General features: G+C 42.5%; 2 protein-coding genes across 4 annotated transcripts; both read right to left on the bottom strand.

Moving 5' to 3' along the window:
• Position 1: 1 nt before the first annotated feature.
• On the bottom strand, positions 2-5,112 carry cdca3 (cell division cycle associated 3). The gene is made up of 6 exons (XM_086039100.1): positions 4,966-5,112; positions 4,143-4,314; positions 3,592-3,703; positions 1,829-2,614; positions 1,688-1,737; positions 2-265 (listed from the first exon to the last, which is right to left on the bottom strand). Exons 2-6 carry the CDS (start codon positions 4,272-4,274, stop codon positions 173-175), a joined length of 1,173 nt encoding a protein of 390 aa, XP_085895226.1. The 5' UTR covers positions 4,275-4,314; positions 4,966-5,112; the 3' UTR covers positions 2-172.
• Positions 5,113-5,529: 417 nt separating this feature from the next.
• pex5 (peroxisomal biogenesis factor 5) lies at positions 5,530-20,482 on the bottom strand. 3 transcript variants are annotated; one of them, XM_086039380.1, is made up of 17 exons: positions 20,207-20,482; positions 16,447-16,603; positions 16,331-16,369; positions 16,118-16,235; positions 15,902-16,048; positions 14,981-15,065; positions 13,849-13,939; positions 13,468-13,590; positions 12,684-12,797; positions 12,333-12,416; positions 11,985-12,104; positions 11,763-11,906; positions 10,972-11,042; positions 10,043-10,264; positions 8,752-8,917; positions 8,505-8,662; positions 5,530-6,791 (listed from the first exon to the last, which is right to left on the bottom strand). In XM_086039380.1, the coding sequence occupies exons 2-17, from the start codon at positions 16,558-16,560 to the stop codon at positions 6,542-6,544; spliced, it is 2,046 nt and encodes a 681-aa protein (XP_085895506.1). In that variant the 5' UTR covers positions 16,561-16,603; positions 20,207-20,482; the 3' UTR covers positions 5,530-6,541. The 3 variants fall into 3 exon arrangements, with proteins under 3 accessions (XP_085895506.1, XP_085895508.1, XP_085895509.1); XM_086039382.1 differs by lacking the exon at positions 12,684-12,797 and having other exon boundaries at positions 20,207-20,480; XM_086039383.1 differs by lacking the exons at positions 12,684-12,797; positions 13,468-13,590 and having other exon boundaries at positions 20,207-20,478.
• Between the last annotated feature and the right edge of the window lie 301 nt (positions 20,483-20,783).

Genomic DNA, 20,783 nt, shown 5'->3' with positions numbered 1-20,783 from the left:
ATGCATAGTAGTTAAATTTTATTCATAATTTACAGAATGGACAAAACAGGACAGGGAAAAACTGCACATGGCGGTAGTAAAAGGCCAAACAAAAAAAGCACACATAAAAACTTGCATAAAGAGATTTAAAAGGGAACTAAAGAGCAAAATGAAAATATTTACAAATTGCACATCAGCGATTCTCCTTGTTGAGAGACACGGCCAAAATTCTGCGGTCAATCTGGCCGAGCCGAGGCTTCTCTGGGGTGGAACCTTTCAGCTTCATCTGTTAAAAAATACAGTACATCATTTCTCTATTTCTTTTAAAATTAACATTTTGATGAGTCACAGGGACGGATCAGTGCTTAGTTACTAACGGAGCCGATGAATGGCTCGAGAGATAGCAGACGGAAAGCTCTAGAATGATATGTTGAGGCTAGTTAAACGATACAGTTGAGGCAAACGGCTAGCTAGCAAAGCACACATAGGTAGAAATACTGAGATACATAGCTCAAGGTCTTCACAAATAGCTAGCAGGCAACTGTAGCTAAAGATGAAATATCAGGATACACACTTTAGATGCAATAGCTAGACAACTACAAGCAGAGCGTTATAGCGAGCTAGCTATAGCTGGAGAGCTATAGAAGCATACCCAATTATAGCTAACGTTAAAGCATAGCAATTACAGCAAAAATAACTGGTAGCCCCGGCTATATTGACCACTAGAGATGGAACTGAATAGTCTATTAAGATGTTATGATAGGTGAGTAGCGTGAGACTGATAGCATAGCTCAGGATAGGTAGCATTATTAGCAATAGGTAGCTAAAGCCAGAAACATTAGCAATTCAGAGTTCGTGTTAAAAATGATTTTTTTTACACCTTTTTCCTCAAGAATGGGCAAAAAACCCCGCAGAACTAGCCAAAGATGGTTGTATGGAGAGGTTGCTAATTCTACTACGGTTTTAGGTTGCAGTTAGAGTACAGTGAACCCCTGTTTATCGCATTTTATGATCCAGACACACCTCTGAAGTGAAAATCCCCCCCCAAAAATAAATAAGTTCTACCCTCTCTTTCTTACAGAAACACATACACACAAAAAATGTAATTTACGGTATTAACATTCAAAAGAATTTCAACCCACGAAAAAAAATAAAAATAAAATAAAAATCTAATTGCAAACAAACTACACAGAAAAGACTATGGTTTTAAGAGGCGGTGCCTGGAAGTGTGGCGTGACCCCAGCGAGTCTGTGTGAGTGTCTGGTTGTGAGCTGTGGCCCACAGCAGCTCCTGCGTGGATTTGCTCATTGTGTTTAACTGTTCACCAGGTGTTCAATAAATAGCTGAGAGGCACAGCACTGACCTTGGCTTTCCTTTCGCACATGTGAGGTCATTACAATAAGCAAAAACTCTAGAAATAATTACCCGGTCGTTTAAAAAAAAAAAATAAACGTGACGGCGCGAGAACAAAACACGCCATAGAGGGGGAATACTGTACTCCAATTACAATTTGTTGGACAATTCAGTCACCTTTGGCGTGTTAAGTAGGAAAAATATTCTGTGGGAATAGACAAATTAATTTAAGGAAAGATGTCCTTACAATATGCAATTATTGATGAAAAAAAAAAAAAAAAAAAAAAAAAAAAAAATAAAAAAAAAAAATCATAACCTGCCCTTGATGCATGTAATTAATATTTTTTTCCATTACCTGAGAATGTCCCCTGTGCGAGTTTAGGATCTGCAGTGGGGAACGACCTTCTGTACAGAGAAAAGAAAGGGGGAAAAACCTGTAGTAAATAAGTCGCAATAACCCTCGGATCAATAAATCAAATGGTCGAAATACACGCACCTTTCTGCTTTTGTTTCCCAGAGCTCCCCTTGTTTTCATCATTGACGCTCTTAATCGCCACGGATACTGCGAGAGGGGAGGACCCCCCTTTGGCACCTTGCACCGCCCTGGCTCTGAGTCCGGTAGCCCCGAAGCCTTTACCCAGCCACTGCGGCTTGAACACCACCTGACTCGGACTCTTAATGTCCAGCGTGAGGCGGTGGGCGCCGGTGGGAAGCTGCGAGCCGGGCGCCTCGGAAGCCTCCTTGGCGACTTCTTCCTGAGGTTGCGCAGGCGGGTCCGAGGAGTCCCGAGTGGGCTCGAGCGTGACGGCGGGAAGGGCGTAGAGGTGATCCACGCCGCCGTTTAGCGCGGCCGCTTCAATAGTGCCGCTGCTGTCCCGGTGCACCTCCGCTAGGATCTGGGAGGAGGGTGCTCCCTCGTGGCAGGTGATGAGGCTCATGCTCAGCCTCTTGTGGAGCGGCGACTCCCGGGCCTCCTCCGCCTCCTCCAGGCTCGCATTGTCCGTTTCGATCTCCACCGTCACCTGGGGTTCCTCCAGCAGCACAAAGGGGCTGCAGGAACCGCCACTCTTTTGAACGGGCGAGGCCAGGAGGTTGGTGTGCTCGGCTAAGGAGCCAAAGACGCGTGGCCCAAGCGGCGTTAGGAGAGGCTCCGTGGAATCCAGCTCCTCGCTCTTAAGGGCATCACGATCCTCTTGTGCGGCAACGCCATTTAGGGGAACTTTGCCCTCGGCTTCCGTGTGGAACAACATGCCCAAACGACGAGCGAGGCTACCCACTTTGGCTGCAAACAGCAAGTTACATTTATCGTTTAACGCATTTCGCAAAGTCTAAAGTCCAGGTGCCCAATTCCGATGCAATCCTTTATCCAGATTTTTTGGACTCCCCCGCTGCCATGTGCAGATCATTTCAAGTAACATTTGTCATACAAAATAAGAATGTAGATAGTATGGTTTTTTGAAATGTAATACTCTACATACTTTAAAAAAGGACAATATGTACAATTGAGCGCCATCTAGTGGTCAACTAATAGAATGCAACAACCCATGATGGAAGTACGCCCATTTTGAAGAACCTCCGAGAGAACACACGTCGCAAGCCTACCAATAGTTTCTTCAGCAAAATGTCGTCACAAACGACTTCTAGTATTCCCTCAAGTCATGAGGTAAGTGTATTGCATTCTTTACACATGCAGTAGTCATGATGCTTTGGAACTACGTTCGCCAAGTTTGTCTCCTTCAAGTATCCGTAGCACAAAAAAACATGGCAATCTCGTGTAGGGAGCTAATAGAGATTACTTCACCTAAGATTATATAAAAATTATTACATTGATGTTTTTTTGTATATTGTTGAAATGAATAGTGTTTTTTTTTTTTAAATGAATGATCATTGAAAAATTAAAACATTCTACACAGTGTTCTTTATGCATTTGTCAAATAAAAAGTTGAAGTCATCCCCCAAAAATGATTTGCAATAATATGTTCTATGCACCTTCACTAGTCTAAACATGGCATTCTGTTTAATATTGTGTTTGTGGAATATGAGTTAAGCAGCAAAATCCAGCCGTTTTTAGCCATCTCAGTGGGCGGCCATTTTGTCACTTCAGTTGACGGAAAATGACATCACAGTTGCTCAGGTAACGACCAAACACGGCTCACCTGATTTCTGAAGCTGAGCCATAATTGCTTGTAACCTGAGCAACTTTGTTGTCATTTTCAGAAAGTGACAAAATGGCCACCCAGCAGCTATAATCAAAGTTACCTCTCATGACGTCTCGCACAGGCGTGCGGGCAATGCCCACGGTGGGCGAGCGGGGATCGCCTCCCGCCAAAGGACACTCACTCGTCACACCACCCATTTTAACCCCGCCAACCTGAGGTGAATAAAAGTGGTTAATGCTGAGTTAAAAAGGAAAAAGAAAACAGAAATGTCAAGTCAAAGTTCCTACTCTACAGTATCTGGATGTTGAAGGAAGCCTAATTTGAACAGAGACAATATGGAATTGTGAATTTTTAGCACTTTATACAAATAGTTGGCTCTCTGGAGTTCCTAGTCACCTTCAAGTGTGAAATAAAAAATAAAAAAAAAAAGTAAATCTTATGTCTGTATTCCAAAAGGTGTTTATAGGAGAGTCGTGTCGTTGTGGCACACCCCACACTAGACGATTAGCAGTTTAACATTTTTGTTCACTTAATGTATCCAATGTCAAGCAGTGACCTTAACACCTAGGTACAAATCAAACCATCATTTGTCGGCAACACTAACTACAATTTGGCCCAAGTTTGACCCCAATCCAATGGCTCATACAGTACCTGAATGGGTGTGCGATCAATAGCCACCGAAGGGGAGCGTGGATCGATGAGCTGGGCGATTCTGGAGTTCTTGACGGGCGCTTCTGGTTTGGTTGCAGCCCTCTCAGCAATCTTACTCTCACTGGCTCCCATTCTTAGTTTTTTTTTTTTTTTTTTTTTTTAAATGTCAAACCTGGACAACCACAAGACAGATGAACGGGGCAATATTATGAGGGGGGAAAAAAGTTTTTTCCCCATTTGAAAATATACCCTAATTATAGAGGGAGGTAATTCTGGCTTTATTTTAACATTAAGAGCAATTACTCAAAGCCATTCCCCCTAAGGACTACTTCAATGACGTTTAAAGTATTGTCAACTCAAGATTGTCAAACTTGTCCACCACAACAGCTGTGACACAAACCTTATGTTAAATTATTTTTTTATTTGAATACTATAGAAGATCCTGACGTGTGTAAAGGTATGTTTCACGCCCTTGTTAATGCTCTTGACTTTCACTTCTTGTTGTAAAATTGTTTTCAAGCCCTTTAAAGCATTTTATTCATAGAATTAGTTTGCGTAAATGCAAGACAAATTGTAACACTGTATATGGGTAACACACAACATATAAATGTACGTTTGTAGCGTCAACTCGCAACGTCAATCGCGAATAACCGTAGGCAAACATTAGCGCGTTAACAAGCTAGTTATGGTAATGGCACTTCTTCCTCATTTCATCTAACTTCGCATTTCTACTTTTTGTATTGTAGTACATTAACGTAGACTTCAAATTTACAATAGTTCAGTAAAGCCTGGGAGACAGCAGCGAATGTATGTTCAAACTTACCTTTAAAAGCACAGAGTCCACGAGTCGAGACACTTTATCACACGTTCAAACGCTAGAACTAAAGTAACAAACAACCGAAGTGACTTTCTGAACATTTAAATGGCGCGGTAGGTCACACGCTTTTTTTGAATAAGCCAATCAGCGGGCCGTACGTCTCCTGTTTTCGGCGCGGATTGGTTCAGAGCATAGTGATCGACATGTAGGCGGGGCGTCATGCTAAAATTTTGAAAATAACTAACGGTTTTATTTTCGCACGTGTTTTAGAAGCAGTTGTTACTTTACTTGAATCCTTATATTTATTTATAGCATTTTTTTGCCAACTGACAGCTATGTAATATTTTTTTAAATGTGTGCAAGTAGATTAGCTTTTTTTTTTGCCTCAACCTTTGTTTAAAACCAAAACGCTGTCTTGAAACCCGAATTTATAACATATAACTGCATTTAGTACACGTAATTTGAATAAATAAGTGTAAATATAAACACATGAAAAAAGATTGGTGCATTCATACTTTTCGGCCATCCTGGATAATTTTGTATGCCATAAAACCGAATCACAACAAGCACTTTGAATTCAAAGCTTTATTGCTGATGATTATATTAAACAATGCAGCCAGGCCACCAGTCGCCTGAAAACAATTCTTAGTGCAACAATTTGGTTACAACAATACACATGATGGGGACGTTTCAATTTACAATGGAGCAAAGTGGTTGAGAAGATGTTTGAATGAGAGGGAGGAGCCCGCGAGGAGCCAATCATATAACACAAATATTATCTTATCATTCAACGTGTCTCCAACCTGTACACACACACACACACACACACACACACACACACACACACACAAACTTTCATGACACAGAAAAAAGTCACACAAACTGACGCACTAAAACCCTCCCTCTACTATTGCCAAACTATTTCTCACAAAAACACTCTCACATTCACTTGTTTTGATTTTACTGTTTACTCTCACAGCCTTTCACAATCTCTTATTCACAAACTTACACACAAACTCTCTTACCTACACACATGTTCTCTCACCCCACTAACTCTCACGCGGGCACACGTAACAATTTTACAGGTGCTCAGTTCAACGGCGTGGCTTGTAAATGATTACGAGAAAAATTAAATAATGTCTATACAAAACAATGAATAATTGATAGAACCATTCCATTCTGAAAGTATCTGACAAAAAGTGGTGCAACTTGAAAACCGGCGCCCACGATGTCTGTACCATCAATCTACTGTACATAATAACCACGCTGGAATTGACAGCTCTACATACAACTTCCTTTTGAGATGGGGCAAAAAAAAAAAAACAGCGTTAGTCTTATTACAAAACTGTCAAAGCATTGTAAGAGGAACCACCAGGACTGTCCAATACGCAAAATAAAAACAAATGTACACCACTTGGCTGATACTAAGACTGCATTTGTACCAGACGGGCACCAGTTGATGATTGGAGGACGAGTCAGGGCGTCTTCCTCGTCAATTTCCTCTTGTTGTCCCTTTCAGTCCCAAACACGTTCCTCCGCGCAGGGAGCATTCGCACGCAATAAGCTCCCCAGTGACGGACCCTCATTCGGGCCCGCCCTCCACCTCCCGCTGGCAGAAGTGGGCCAGTAACGTGTCCAGGTCGCGGCGGTCGGCAGCCGAGTACAGCGAGCTCTCGCCCATCATGCTGAGAGCCATGCGCAGCGTGGACCAGATGTTGTCCGACATGACGGTGGCCGCGGTGCCGCCGGGGCCCCGCACGGCTCTCGCCTCCACGCCGGTGGCGGCCTGGCGCTGGAGGGACAGCGCTTCCAGGAAGTGCTCCACTGCCTCCCTGCACATTAAGAAGACAATGAGCTCCGGTGTGATCAGGCGAGTATGATGCGCATGTTGTCTCTAATGCTCCCTGGTTTACGTTCTTGTATGAAGTTGTTTCCTCCCACTACCTTTTTTTTTTTTTTTTTTTTTTTTTAAAAGACTCCGCAGATTTCAATCAAACAATTAACCCTTTCGTGCACAGTGGGTACTACAGCTATTTAAGAGTTGCTTTCGCCTAGTAATCTAAAAAATCTATTTATATTCTAAATAATTACATCAAATCATAATTAATGCATGAAAGGGTTACAATATTTTTAAAAATTTAGATTCATTAATATAGGCGAAAGAAACTTTTAAATAGCCGTCCACTGTAGTGACCACTGTGCATGAAAGGGTTAAGAATCAAGATCTCCACCGTGGTGACTTTATTGCTCTCTCTTTACATCTTTTTTTTTTTTTTTTTTTTAACTTTGTGTCATCATCCGCAGAGGTTCCAAGCCTATTTTGACAACGTAAGGAGGATAAAAGTACTGACACCTGTCTTCAAATGTAGGTAGTTTAACTGAACGGTTGTCAGAAAAATAAATATGCAAGTACAAACACCTGAAAAATCAACTTTATTTCAAAAACTCCCCCCGACCCGCATTGCTGGTGAGCAAGAACAGCAAAATGGCGGTGCTAATTGGTGCCCTCTAGTGCACAAATGACTTTAATGCACCCACTGTGTGGTTTACCAGCAACACAAGTCCAACTTTCTTGAGGTAGCTAAAAGAAATCCAAAGCTGATAAATTGAAAATTGAATCTACATGACCAATTAAGTATGTTTTAATTAAGTCTGATACAAATAATGAAAAACTAAATACACAAAAAAAATACAAATTAAAAATAAAAAAAAGAAAAGTTTGAATAAAAAAATAAATAAAAATCACACCTGAATAATCTATAGAAATAATTTTAAAGGGGGAAAATCAACGCAAACATTTTTTTCAAGATTTTGTTCCCAGCAGGCCCACTAGTTGAAACGCGGCATTCTGATTAATAGTGCGTTTGTGCAATATGAGTTAAGCAGCAAAATCCACCCGTTTTTAGCCATCTCAGGGGGCGGCCATTTTGTCTTCTGTGGACTGAAAATGACATTAGAACTACCCAGGGCTCAGGGAACGACCAATCACAGCTCGCATGTTTTCTAAAGCTCAGCCGTGATTGGCCGTTACCTGAGCCCTGGGTAGTTGTGATGTCATTTTCGATCGACAGAAGTGACAAAATGGCCGCCCCCAGAGATGGCTAAAAACAGGTGGCTTAACTCTTATTCCACAAACACGATATTTATCAGAATACCTTGTCTCAACCAGTGGGCTTGCATAGAACATATATCTTGAAAAAAATATGTTTGCGTTGATTTCCCCTCTTTAAGGAGGAGGATATGAAAGTCTTAAAATTACAACATTTGTAAGCCACAACTTAAACCATCAGAGAGGTAATTTATAAATGTTTAGTGTTGTTGTTTACATTAAAAGGAGCTCTGCTGTTTTATAGAACTGTGAATTACAACCACAATAAAACATCCATCCAACAATCCATTTTCTACTGCGCTAGTTGTCTGCATTGTACACCGTGGACTGGTCGTTGGCATGAAAAAAAAAATCACATTTCCAACAAATTTTTAACAGTGGTAATAAAACAAAATGGCCTTATTAGGTGATGTCAGTGTACGTGTGTCAGCATCACCTGTGTGCGCCTAAGTTGACACAACTGATTCCTAGATTGTAGCGACTGCGGACGAAACCTGGCTGCAATTCCAGGGCTCTCCTGTAGGCGGCCACGGCCTCCTCCGAGCGGCTACCGTTGGCCAGCGTGGCGCCCAGCTTGTTCCACAGTAAGTAGTCCTGAGAGACGGACAAGGGGAGAGGATGGAGTTAGAACCGGCCCTGACAATAAGCGCAGGTCTGGACTGGGTGCGGAGGTGTCAATTCACCTGTGGTGTGGCGGAGAGCGCCGCAGTGAAGCAGTCCACCGCTTTATCGTACTCGCCGCTGAGGTTGAAGAGGACTCCCAGGCCGCACTGCAGCTGAGGGTCCACCTGCGCAGGGTCCGTGTTGGCCGCACGCAGGAACAAAGTCTGCACGTCTGTAAATAAGGACCTGGCAGAGTGGAGGGAAGAGACGCCTTGAGATTAGGGCGCTTCAAACAAACGTCAAACAAAAATAATCGGCCAAATGGCCATTGTTTGCTGGCTGTGACTTTTGACCTGAATGTACGTTTACAGCAGTTGCACACAAGTAGTGCAGGTTACATTATTTATTACACAGGATTCTAAACCTTGTGTCCATAAAATATAAATGTAATGGAATTTGCTAATCAGGTCATTCTATGGGCCTGCCATTCGAGATAAAAAATTTTTTACAAGCAATGCTTAGGTGAGCAATGCAAGTTGTGAAAGGAATTGACCTGGATGTCGCTATTTTCCTAAAGTCACGGTTTGTTTAAAAATAAATAAATAAATAAAAACATATTGTAATATAAATCAAACAAAGGTGTTAAATATGACACGTATTCAACTATTGGTAATGAAGACACATATGACAAGGATTAACGTCCTTATAACTTCATTAATTGAATGCTTTTTCCTGCCACTGGTATTTTATGAAGAAATTGAAATGAGAAGACAATTGTCATTAATCGAATGTAATTTTAAAGAAAAATACTCGATTAGGATTATTCAAGCAATGAAGGAGGAAGTTGTTTTTTTAAACAATATATTTACAGTTGATTCACGGGGAATAGTGACCAGACTGGCCCACGAATAGCAAAAATCCGCATATAACTGAAATGAAAAATGTGTTATTTTATACATTATATATATTTTTTTTAATTAATCAGCCGATTAATCGGTAATCTGTACTTTTTCGGTCGGGCTCTACTTGAGATACAAATTTCATTTGTTCAATGATCATGCTTGTAACATAAAATCATCTTTCCCCATCGGACTGATCTGAAATGCCATTAAGATGTTTCAGCCTTCGAAAAAAAAAAAAAAAAAAAAAAAATTAAAAAAACATCTGTTTTTCTTGTTTGTTTGAGTTTTCTTCTAATGAGAAAAATATAGCACCGTATGACATTGTACTTTATAAAAACAAATGAATGAAAATTAAATACACTGTAAGGATTAAATACAGCGATTTAATAAACATTGCGCCGCTCCTCCTGGTGTGAGCGCCTTGGCCACCTGGGGGCAGTATACGACGAGACAACATCTTGCTCCTCACTCTGGCAGCAGAGATCCAAAGCGCTCCCTCTCCTTTTCCCTTTCTCGGGAAGCGTCCTGCTGGCGCTCCCGCTCGTGCTGCTCCCACACGCCGCGGTATTTGGGGTTATGCTTGAGCCAGTCGCGCAGAGTCTCGCAGGCCTGCCGGTGCAGCGACTCGTTGGTGAAGCTGACGGACAGCGCCATCAGAGCGGTCAGGTTGTCGTTCTTCAGCTCCACACACCTGACGGAGGAGACGCGTTAGCCCCTCCAGATTTTGACGTTGTATTTATGGACGCTGTCTTTGGAAGCGCAAAGCCCCCCACCACCCCTCCCGCGAGCAATAACTCAGATCCGCTTATTGAATGTTAAATCATAACACTCTCGAAAAGCACCTTGAAGATCTCGCTCGGCAGACTTTTGCTTTACAATCCATCATTTTCAAGACGACTCCTCAGAAACAGATGACTATAAAAAGCAAATCATTCATCGACGAGAGCCGCTATAAAACGAGAGTGTGTGCAGACCTCACAGAAGCGTCGCCATTTTTCATGTGTCACCGCCAAGGATGTTAACAGCTAAAAGCAGGCAAAGTTCCATCCGGACCTGGGAAGTCCTTCTGGATCATAGGGTAAAAGTTGATCTCATAAAATCTGACTGAAATATAACTGCGGCATTGTGCAATATGTGCAATTTTCAAACCCAGCTTCAATTCCTGCCTTCAAGTTTTCGCTCCACGTGGTTTGTGGGCTACAAATTTGGACTCTTCATATCATTACAAAAATAGGAATTGTGTTCATATTGGAACTGTATCTCTGTTATAATTACCCACAAGTGAGGTTTGCATGTTGGTGTGCCCCTAACAACCGTTCAGTTTCTCTCATGACCCCTTTGAGAAAATGACTTGCCCTCCCCTGTTCCAAGTGCAGGTAATCAACGCTTAGAACTGACCTGCGGAGGGCGCTGATGGCAGCAAATTCTTGCTCATTCTCAGCTTGACAAGTTCCCAGATATTGCCAAGCCTGCAAAAACAAAACATTGAAAGATTGTAAATGCTTTCTTTGGGTAGAAAACATGAAAATGAATCAGCAGAAAAAAAACAACTGCGTTAAATGGGCTACACACACACACACACACACACACTGATGATCGGGCCAAATTTAACTCATTGACTGACAGATATTTTCACACCCTCTTTTACCCTAACGTTTGAAAAAACGTTGAAAAAATATATATTAATAAACTCCTGGGATTGAATGGCGGGACTGTGAAAAGACGACCCCAAAAAATGTGGAAAGACTAAAAGCGTAATAGCAATTATTAAAAGGACTAAAAAGGCCCGCCGATTAATCAGTTGGTAGGGATGTAACGATTCCCTCAAGCCCCGATTCGATTCTCGGTTCCTGATTTTCGATTCGATTTGACTCTTGAAAAATTGCCACCATGCATGTCTCTGCACTAGTGCGCTTCTGCAGCCATCCACAAACGCAATGATGTTTGGCGCAAAAGCATTATTTGATCTACACATTCAAAATGTGCGATGCATCTGGAATGAAAAAAACGTTTCAAGACATCATTTTCTAGCTGAATCCAATCATCTTGATTGCCCGATTAATCGAAGCGATTGTTCGATTAATCGAATCGATTAATCGATTAGTCGGGGGTATCTATTTTAGATCGATTTTCGATTAATCGCTACATCCCCATCAGCCGGCCCCTAATTTATGATTTTCCAAGCTCACCAGCTGGTTGTCTGGTTCTTTCTGCACTGCACTCTCAAAGAAACGAACGGCCCCGGGGATATCCCCTGCCTCCATCCTCTTCACGCCCTCCGTCAGAGGGTCCTGGTGGGACAAGTAGGGGTTGTCCTCTTCAAACTGGTACCCCTGAGAGGAAGACGATCAAAAGGGAGCGTTTCAAAATCGGCCAGGCTGAAGCAAGCGGCGTTCAAGCGGGACCGCGACCTTGTCGTAAGATGAGCCGAGCAGCTGATCAAAGTCCGACAGCCAGGGATGACTTTCTGCGTCCCGTTTGGCCATCTCCTCCCACTCCTGTTGCAGTTTCTCCCAGAAATCCACATCACTCTGAGAGAGGAGAAAAAAAAAAAAAAAAAAAAAAAAAGCATAGTAGAATTTTACAGAGTGAGGGCGAGGAGGCGCTCGTCTTTAAAAAAACTGATTTATGAGCAGGAGGAAGAGGTGGAGGAATTTCCCCGCCTCTTGGAGTCACATAATTCCTCTCCAAATCTTCCCCTTCCCGGCCTTCTCCCTGCATCCAATTAGCGACGCGGTTCACCGCAGGCCTTGACTCACCTCCACCGCAGCTTTGGCTTGGTGGAAATCCGGTCCCGCCGCGGCGAACTCGTCCACCCAGGCTTCGGCCGACTCCTGCGACACCTGAAGGAAAAGACGAGCGCTGAAGCGTCTTGTTCGGAGTTTGACGCGCTTTGCTCAAACGCAGCGGGGATGGAAGGGCGGGAAGCAATAAATCAGGAGAGATGTCACGGAGAGCCAATGGAAAAGCGGAAAAGACGAAGACAGACAAAAGCCAGTTTTCCTGCGCACGCTCGCCGCTTAACGTGGGGAAAGGCACTCGAGACGTTGCTGGGCGCGTCAAAACTAGAACGCTGCCGCCTACCAGCGGCGCGGCCGTGGCGGTCCTACCTGCCTGACGACCTTGGCCCACTGCTGTGCCTGCTTAGCTTTAGCTTTGTCAATCTTCTCATTCCTCTCTGTGGATTCCAAGGGAAGACTCCCTCCCCCCGTTTCCATCAGGAACTATGCCGAGGAAGAGGAGGAGGAGGAGAAGGAACGGGACAGAATTTTCGAGGTTTTTCAGGGGTCAGTGTGGGATTTTGTTTCCGGGGGTTAAGGGGAGGTAGATGATTTTGTGGTCGTTAATTCGGGGTCAAAAAACGGGAAGAGTTACATGGCAAAGTTAGAGGCCCGTGGTTATGAGCCGGTCGTCATCACAAAAACATGCACTGTATAGTACGGGCTCATCATTTCTGGCAGGAAAAAACAATGTTTTATCAAACGATAACAGCAAATGGAAAAAAATATATATATAGATCGAGATGAGCAGCCAAACCAGAAGGAGCAAATGTGATTTAAATCTGTTCTATGTCATTTCTTGGCACGAGTGGGCTTCTAACAGCGATTTGAAGGGGGGGGGGGGGAAAAAATAAAAATCCAAGAACGTTTGGCGCTGGGCTTTTTCACTGACAGAAACTCAACACCGCAGTGAAAATAAATCATAGTTTACATTTGAAAAAAAAACAAAAAAAAAACGCGGCTTTATATGCATCAAATATGCAAGTGCAGCCGCAAGATTCATAGAAGGAACGGGAGTCGTGGGCCGGTTACTTAGACACGGGCCGCAGCCTTTACCAAGTGGGGGGGGGGGGGGGGGCAACTGCCATGTAGTCTAGTGGCAAGCGGCTCGTACCTGGTTGAGGTTGGAAGCCCAGTTGTGAGCCTCCTCGGCCTGAGCTTTATCTGCGAGCCGTTTGTCTGTCCTGCTCTCCACTGTCACACTGCCCTCGCCAATTTGCCTAACGAACCGCAGGAACTAAACGACAGTGAAACAGAAAAGAAAAGAAAACAAGGAAAACGACAACAATAACAGAAAATAAATCTAAACAAAACGGAAGTCAGCATTCGCCACCGCGCTCTTTTCAAATTCATGCCGATACGCGACGAACAGAAAGACGCAAAATGGCCGCGGCAGCGCCCAGGTAGGACCGGAGGAATGGAAAGAGAGTCGAGTGACAGACGCAAAATGGGGGGGGGGTCGTGTTGGCTGGCTGGCTGGCTGCTTGCTGCTTACCTCTGTGTTTTCTAACTTGGGATCGTTAACCTTCGAGACGAGCTCATTGGCCGTCTGTCTCAACTCCTCCCCTGCCTGGTATTCCTTCGTCCTGTTCGGTGAACAAGAAAATGGCGACCATGATTTTGATGTAGTCTTTAAAGCAGGGGTCACCAACGCGGTGCCCGCGGGCATCAGGTAGCCCCCCCAAGGACCAGGGGAGTAGCCCATGGGCCTGTTCCTAAAAGTTGCACACCAGTGATGGGACATTGTGATTATCCAGGGAATGTTGTGGAAGTGATGATGTGAAAATATAAACAGTGGCAGGTATTTACAGAAGTAATGTTGCATATTGATATTTATGCGTCCTAATTATTATGAGGAATAATTAACATGCTCAGTGTATTCATGGAAATGAAAATTCTGACGTGTGGATCTAACTGGTAGCCCTCCCCATAATCGGTGGCCAAGAAGTAGCTCTCAGTTTGAGAAAGGTTGGTGACCCCTGCTTTAAAGAGAAGTCAACCCAAACGTATTTTTTTCAAGAATATGTTCTATGCAAGCCCACTAGTTGAAACGAGGCATCACAAATATTGCGTTTGTGGAGTAAGAGTTAATCTACTCGTTTTTAGTCATCTCCGGGGGGCGGCCATTTTGTCACTTCTGTCGACTGAAAATGACATCACAGATCCTCGGGGCTCAGGTAACGACCAATCACGGCTCAGCTTCAAAAGACAGATCAGCCGTGATTGGTCGTTACCTGAGCGGTTGTGATGTCATTTGCAGTCGACGACAAAGACAAAATGGCCGCCCCAAGAGATGGCTAAAACGGGGGGGGGGGAAATGTTGCTGTTTAACTCATATTCCACAAACGCGATATGCTGTCTTTCAACTAGTGGGCCTGCTGGGAACATATTCTTGAAAAAAATATGTTTGGGTTGATTTCTCCTTTGAACAGTGTGTTCGGAAAGTCACTGCATGTGCACTTGTGTTTTCATTTACACGCATGTTTTCAACATATAACATATGTACAGTGGGTATAAAAAAGTCAACACATCCCTGTTCAAATGTAAAAGTCTCTGTGATTTGAAAAATGGAGATTATGGATCCATTTCCTTCCGTTTTACAGTTTAGCAATAACACTTCTCCTCACCACTCGTTCTCCTTGTCTCCAAAGTCTCCCAGCCACAGCTTCTCCTCCGACTGTTCCAGATATTCCTCTGCCCAGCGTCCAGGATCTGGAAGGAAAAACATCAAAACGTACACGCCAGGAGACCACACAGTAAGACATTTCATGAGCCAATGGTGCAAATAAAGTTTGGGGACTGCTGTGGTGTGCCGGGAAAAAAATATATGATGTCAAATATCATGACGCAGATGATTATTACGTAACGTTATCACCACGTGATAGTTGCGAATCTTGATTTGATCAACCCCTACTCGGTCTATGAGAGTGGCAAGGCACTATTTGAGGAAATACGATACAAAAAATCCAATACAAATAAATATCGCAAAGAGCAGCACGGTTGAAAGTTAAAAGGAAGTGGTTACACATGAAATAGGTACAGGAGTAATAAGTAGGGCTGTGCAATTAATTGAAATTCAATTACAATTACGATTATTACACTCCACGATTACCCAATTGGCCTAATCATAAAAAAACGATTATTAATATGCATTTCTATCAACGCACCAGGTTTGTTTACCCAAGGAAATCATACATTTGCACATTTTTTTTATTTTATACAAACGAATTATATAAATTTTGTTTGGTCGAAAAGGAAACTTACATAACTATAGCGTTTCAAAGACATTTTTGTCCTTACATTTTTTTTGGACGTTGAAACATTTTCTTGTTTTGTACCAAAAAATAAATGATCGTTTGAACAATCGCGATTTCAATTATTACCAAAATAATCGGGATTCGTATTTTTTTTTTTTTCCATAATCGAGTAGCCTATCCTACAGTGTGTGAAATCGGACCGCTGTGCCAAATAAAGCACAGGAACAAGAATACTAATGAAAAAAAAATGACGGTTTATTGTGTCAAAGCGGTACAACCATCCTAAGTTACCTGCGGCCTGAGCGATGAATTCTTTGGTCCAGTCGGCGTCGGCCGCGTCACCGAGCGCCACGAGGCCTGGCGTCGACGTCGATTCCGAGCCCGAGATGAACTCCGCCGCCCAGTCCCCCGAGAGAGCCAACGCCGCCACATCTGGAGCTGAGACGCCACAGTAAACATTGCGTTGCTGGAGACATTTGAGTGTTCAATGGCTCCGAGTAGGACAACCTCTCTGCGGAGCCTGTCGGTAGTTCTGCTGGTCGATCTGCTGCATCTCCTCCAGCAGCTGGCCCATGTCGAAGGTGTGCGGGGGACGCGGGGGCGCCTGGAGGAATTCGTTGACCAGCTGGGAACACCCCAAATATATGTTAGTGTCGCTTTTAACTTGCACCCACAAGGGGTTAAAATTAATACTGGGGAAGTGGAGACACGAGCACTGACCTCATCTTCCGTGGCCAGTTCGATGGGGGTCGGGGGGATCTAGAATGAAGCCAAATGTAAAAATGATGAGACGCGTTGACTTTCCCAGCGTTTATTACGTCAACAAAGGCGCTCACCGTAGGTGTGGCGCGGTGCCGCCACGCCCCGCCTTCCTTGGTCATGTGACCGGTCAACTTCATCAGCGGGTTGGCCCCGCCGCATTCGGCCTCCACCAGCTCCCGCATCGCCATGGCAACACAAGGACGAGGCAATCCCGATCGGGCCACCTGAGAACTGAGAGGAGAGCGTCGATTAGAGATGGACCGATATGCTTTTTTCAGGGCCGATACTGATACCGATTATTAGTGGTCAAGGAAGACGGTAACCAATATTTGGAGCCGATATTCATATTCAGTAAAAAGGAAAATATTGGCATCGAAATCTAAAGAAAAAATTACTCTTAACTTTGTTGTAACGTCTTTAAGCATGTTTATTGAACAATGTTCCAGGTTTGCATACTGTTGATTATTTTTAAATCATTATTACAAGACATTTTTGACAGTATAAATCTCTGTTCTAAAATTCTCACAAAAAGTTCAGGGAGCACCCCAGGTTGTCAGCATGTCTTAAAAAGGATAAATGAAAACTTAAACAATAGCTCCATGTAGTCTTCTACAGTAAACGACAATTTCAAAATTTCAAAATGACAGAAATGTTCAACTTTCACATCTTTGTTTTGATTTCCACAGTTTTAAATTGATTTCTTATCGGCCAGCACAGTTTTTAAAAAATGCCGATATTTGTCAAAAAAGCCAAATATCGGTGCCGATAATCGGCCCGGCCGATAATCGCTCTATCCCTAGCATCGATTCATTTGGAAGGTTCATCCCGATTGAAGTTATTAGTCCAATGTTCACTTTGTGTTTCCAGTCATTGTCATGAACGGACATTTTTATTTTTTTTTCACCAACTACAACAAAGAGCTTAGTATCACCATTTAAGACCGCGTTTTTAGAGACTATTGCTTTTAACAGCTGAAAGGCCACACGAGGCGAAATCTGTGCCCCAGTTATCTTTTGCCACATAACCACGTTAAAGCTCCATCTGCTGTTTTCCATGTCATTTCCTTGTTAGGCTCAACCATGAATAATGAGGCTGCGATGGGCCAGCACGCAGACACGCTCCGCCAGTTTTGCTTCCAACTGACTTTGTGCTTTGTTTTTCAAAGCTTTAACAGAACCGCGCCACATTGAACAGACTTCCAGACCATAATATGCAACAGCAGCGACAAAACCAAGTTTGAAATAAGAATAGTAGCAAAACCTGAGCACAAAACGCAGCAGGTTCACAAAATGGGAAAAGGTAGTGACGGATAAAAATGTTATGCACTTCAACGGACGCCGTCCTCCAATTAATCGCCAGAGTAAATAAAGGCATGCATTCACTCTGTGACATTTTCATTTACTGCATCACTCTTCTATTGAGGGCAACTCCACATGTGGCTCACAAATTCCCCACACAAGTAATTGACATGTCATGCCATAGCACAAAACCATTTCTCTGGGCACTTTATTTTTTTTATTATTATTATTAATTTTTTTTATTATTATTATTTTTTTTTTTAGGGGCGTTGCAGCACACACCCTTCCAGTAATGCTGCTCTGTGTGGCCACACATAACGTACATGCCAGAAACTGCCACTGAGCCTATGAATATGGTTATGATATGATTAAAAAAAAAAAATTGAAAAAGATTTTAAAAGCTCATAATATTAAAGATGATTTTTTTAATACAAATATTTTAAGCCCTTCAGTTAGTGACAAAGGCATTCTAAAATACATACATCGTTTCTGTCCAGTGAAAAACATGTAAATCCAATTTGAGCATTTTTTAAAATGTTCACGTTAATGGGATGTCTGTAACGCGGAAACCCCATTAAAATAACAAAAATATTATTCACGGGCCAGCGACGACATGATAGAATATTACATTTATTATGATTATATGTTGTAATATAATAGATGTATCATATTTGTGGAAATTTATGACATATATCTAATAGTATTTAAAGCGGAAGTCAACCCAAACATATTTTTTTCAAGGAATACGTTCTATGCAAGCCCACTAGTTGAAAAACAGCATTCTGATAAATTTTCATTTGTGGAATAAGTGTTAATATTTTTATGTGTTAATAGTTTTTAGCCATCTCTGGGGGCGGCCATTTTGTCTTCTGTCGACTGAAAATGACATCACAACTGCTCACGACGACCAATCACGGCTCAGATTCAGGAAACAGGTCAGCCGTGATTGGTCGTTGTGAGCAGTTGTGATGTCATTTTCAGTCGACAGAAGACAAAATGGCCGCCCCCAGAGATGGCTAAAAACGAGTGCATTTTGCTGCTTAACTTATATTCCACAAACGCAAAATTAATCATAATGCCGTGCTTCAACTAGTGGGCCTGCTGGGAACATATTCTTGACAAAAATATTTTTGGGTTGACTTCCGCTTTAAGATTATCGTTTAAAAAAAATAAAAAAATAAAAAACATTTCTGTAGTTGGGAATATAAACGACCATGGTCACTCTACGAGGAAACAGTATTTTGAAGTGACTCCGATGCATCTTTATGTCTTGAAAATAATTAATTAATCAATCATAACAATGAACCATTCTGCAGTACAGTATACACACAATGGAACCCAATCAACAGTTGGGTCTGGCCTACTCAACTCCACTCCCCTGGAGATGAGTTACAGTTTCCAAAAATGAACCGTAAGGAACATAAACGTGCAGCATTCTTCACTCCTACACGCACATAACGCATCATACAAGACAAGACTCCGTCCTCCTCTGACTGTTATCAATTACAGACGAGGCTGTGTCTTAACGCCAAGCACTGATTCACATGGGGCCGATACGACGATCAGGATGGAAGTAAGAGGATTGTAACAAGATATTAATACACAAGCAGACTATACTGACTGGACACAACAGGTGTAATCGGATTTAATATAATATTTTTGTCGAAAATACTCTGCTTGCATCGATCAATTTTGTTCGTATTGCACTTGTCCTCATCAGGGTCACAGGGTCAAAGGGTGAACTGGAGCCCAGTTGACATTAGGTGGGAGGCTCAGTACACATTGAACTGGCTGCCAGCCAATCGCAGGGCACATAAGGAGACAAACAAGAACTCACACTCACATTTAAATTTATGGACAAATTAATATTAAATAGTCTTAATTCTGAGTGACACTTAAGATGGTCAAAATATTATAAGTAGAAACAACGCTCAGCATGATGCAGTGCAGTTTTATAACACTTCCAGGTACAATGATAAATATAGTGTTGTAGTAATACCACAAAACTGAGCATAATTATAGTTCATAGGTAAAGTATAGTTGTTCCTAATGAAATGTCCAGTGAGTGCTGTGTACAACAAATAATGCCAAGGTGACACCTGTTTACACACCACTTACATATTAACTGTTATATTCTCGTTTTTTAATATAAATGATTCTCATTTCTTTATATGTATTTCTAATAACTCAAAAACATGTACACATTCAAATCAGAAGCAAAACGTAGGTGCTACTTGCAGGATTCATTGTCATGTGTCATTTGATTTAACGTTGTTCTCGACGCTTTGATGAATTATGCAATTGTCCGGAAACATTCAAATCATCTTAATAAATGTATTGAGCTGCTTATTTAAGTAGTAGCAGCGGAGCTCCAAACGCAGCATTTATCCTAAACAAGTCAAAACGAACCCAAGCTAAGTGTTGGCTCGCTAAGCTAACTAGCTACAATGCTAACAAGCCAAGACCAGCGGAGCGGAACAAGTCAGCTCGCCGCCGAAGACGCACCGAGAGACGGATAACGTGACGTTCAACTCACCGCCGACAGAAAGCTGCAACCTGGAGCTCACCACCCCTGTGCCTCCTTGCCCGATGCGTCCGCTCGCTCTGTTGTTTTTACCACCGTGTCGTGACTGAAGTTGACGCCGTTAGCCTGTCATTTCTCACGGGAACAGCCACTAAATCCTCCGATGTGTGTTGTTATACGAGCGGCTCTTTTATTCACCTTCCACCTCCATGACACTCCGCACAGTGCACGCTACACCAGGAGAAGCAGCTCTTGTTAAGGAACGTCCGAACTGTATTCTCCAACGGATTTACGTACGTACGCCGGCGCACTGACTTGCAGAAGGACTTACGTCGAAATATTTGTCGTAAAATATCAAAGTTCAACAGTTGTTTGTCAGGAGCAAAAAAATAAAAAATAAATAAAAGAGCTAATCCAATACTGCATTTTGAGATGAAAGTTTAACTGATCATGTTAAACATTATCCAACCAAATAACGGTGTCTTTCCGACTGTGTGAGACAGGTAAAGAAATCACGTGATCATATGATTAATTAAAAAAATCGACTAGTTATGTAATTATAACCACCCACACACAGAATTTATCTGCC

Source organism: Filicampus tigris, chromosome 8, assembly GCF_054856515.1.
Source record: "Filicampus tigris isolate MCC_2025a chromosome 8, RoL_Ftig_1.0, whole genome shotgun sequence".
Classification (NCBI taxonomy): Eukaryota; Metazoa; Chordata; class Actinopteri; order Syngnathiformes; family Syngnathidae; genus Filicampus; species Filicampus tigris.
The sequence above is the reverse complement of the archived record's forward strand: the minus strand, read 5'-3'. Positions and strand labels throughout refer to the sequence as shown.

What these genes read in the sequence shown, in the direction of transcription:
- cdca3 (XM_086039100.1), bottom strand. Translation starts at nt 4,274, where the DNA reads ATGGGAGCCAGTGAGAGTAAGATTGCTGAGAGGGCTGCAACCAAACCA. An exon ending in TGTGCGAGACGTCATGAGAG is followed by an intron (nt 2,615 to 3,591) that starts GTAACTTTGATT and finishes TGCTGTTTGCAG; the next exon opens with CCAAAGTGGGTAGCCTCGCT. An exon ending in CGCACAGGGGACATTCTCAG is followed by an intron (nt 266 to 1,687) that starts GTAATGGAAAAA and finishes ATTTTTTAACAG; the next exon opens with ATGAAGCTGAAAGGTTCCAC.
- pex5 (XM_086039380.1), bottom strand. Translation starts at nt 16,560, where the DNA reads ATGGCGATGCGGGAGCTGGTGGAGGCCGAATGCGGCGGGGCCAACCCG. An exon ending in AACTGGCCACGGAAGATGAG is followed by an intron (nt 16,236 to 16,330) that starts GTCAGTGCTCGT and finishes GGGTGTTCCCAG; the next exon opens with CTGGTCAACGAATTCCTCCA. An exon ending in TTTGGATCTCTGCTGCCAGA is followed by an intron (nt 8,918 to 10,042) that starts GTGAGGAGCAAG and finishes CCACTCTGCCAG; the next exon opens with GTCCTTATTTACAGACGTGC.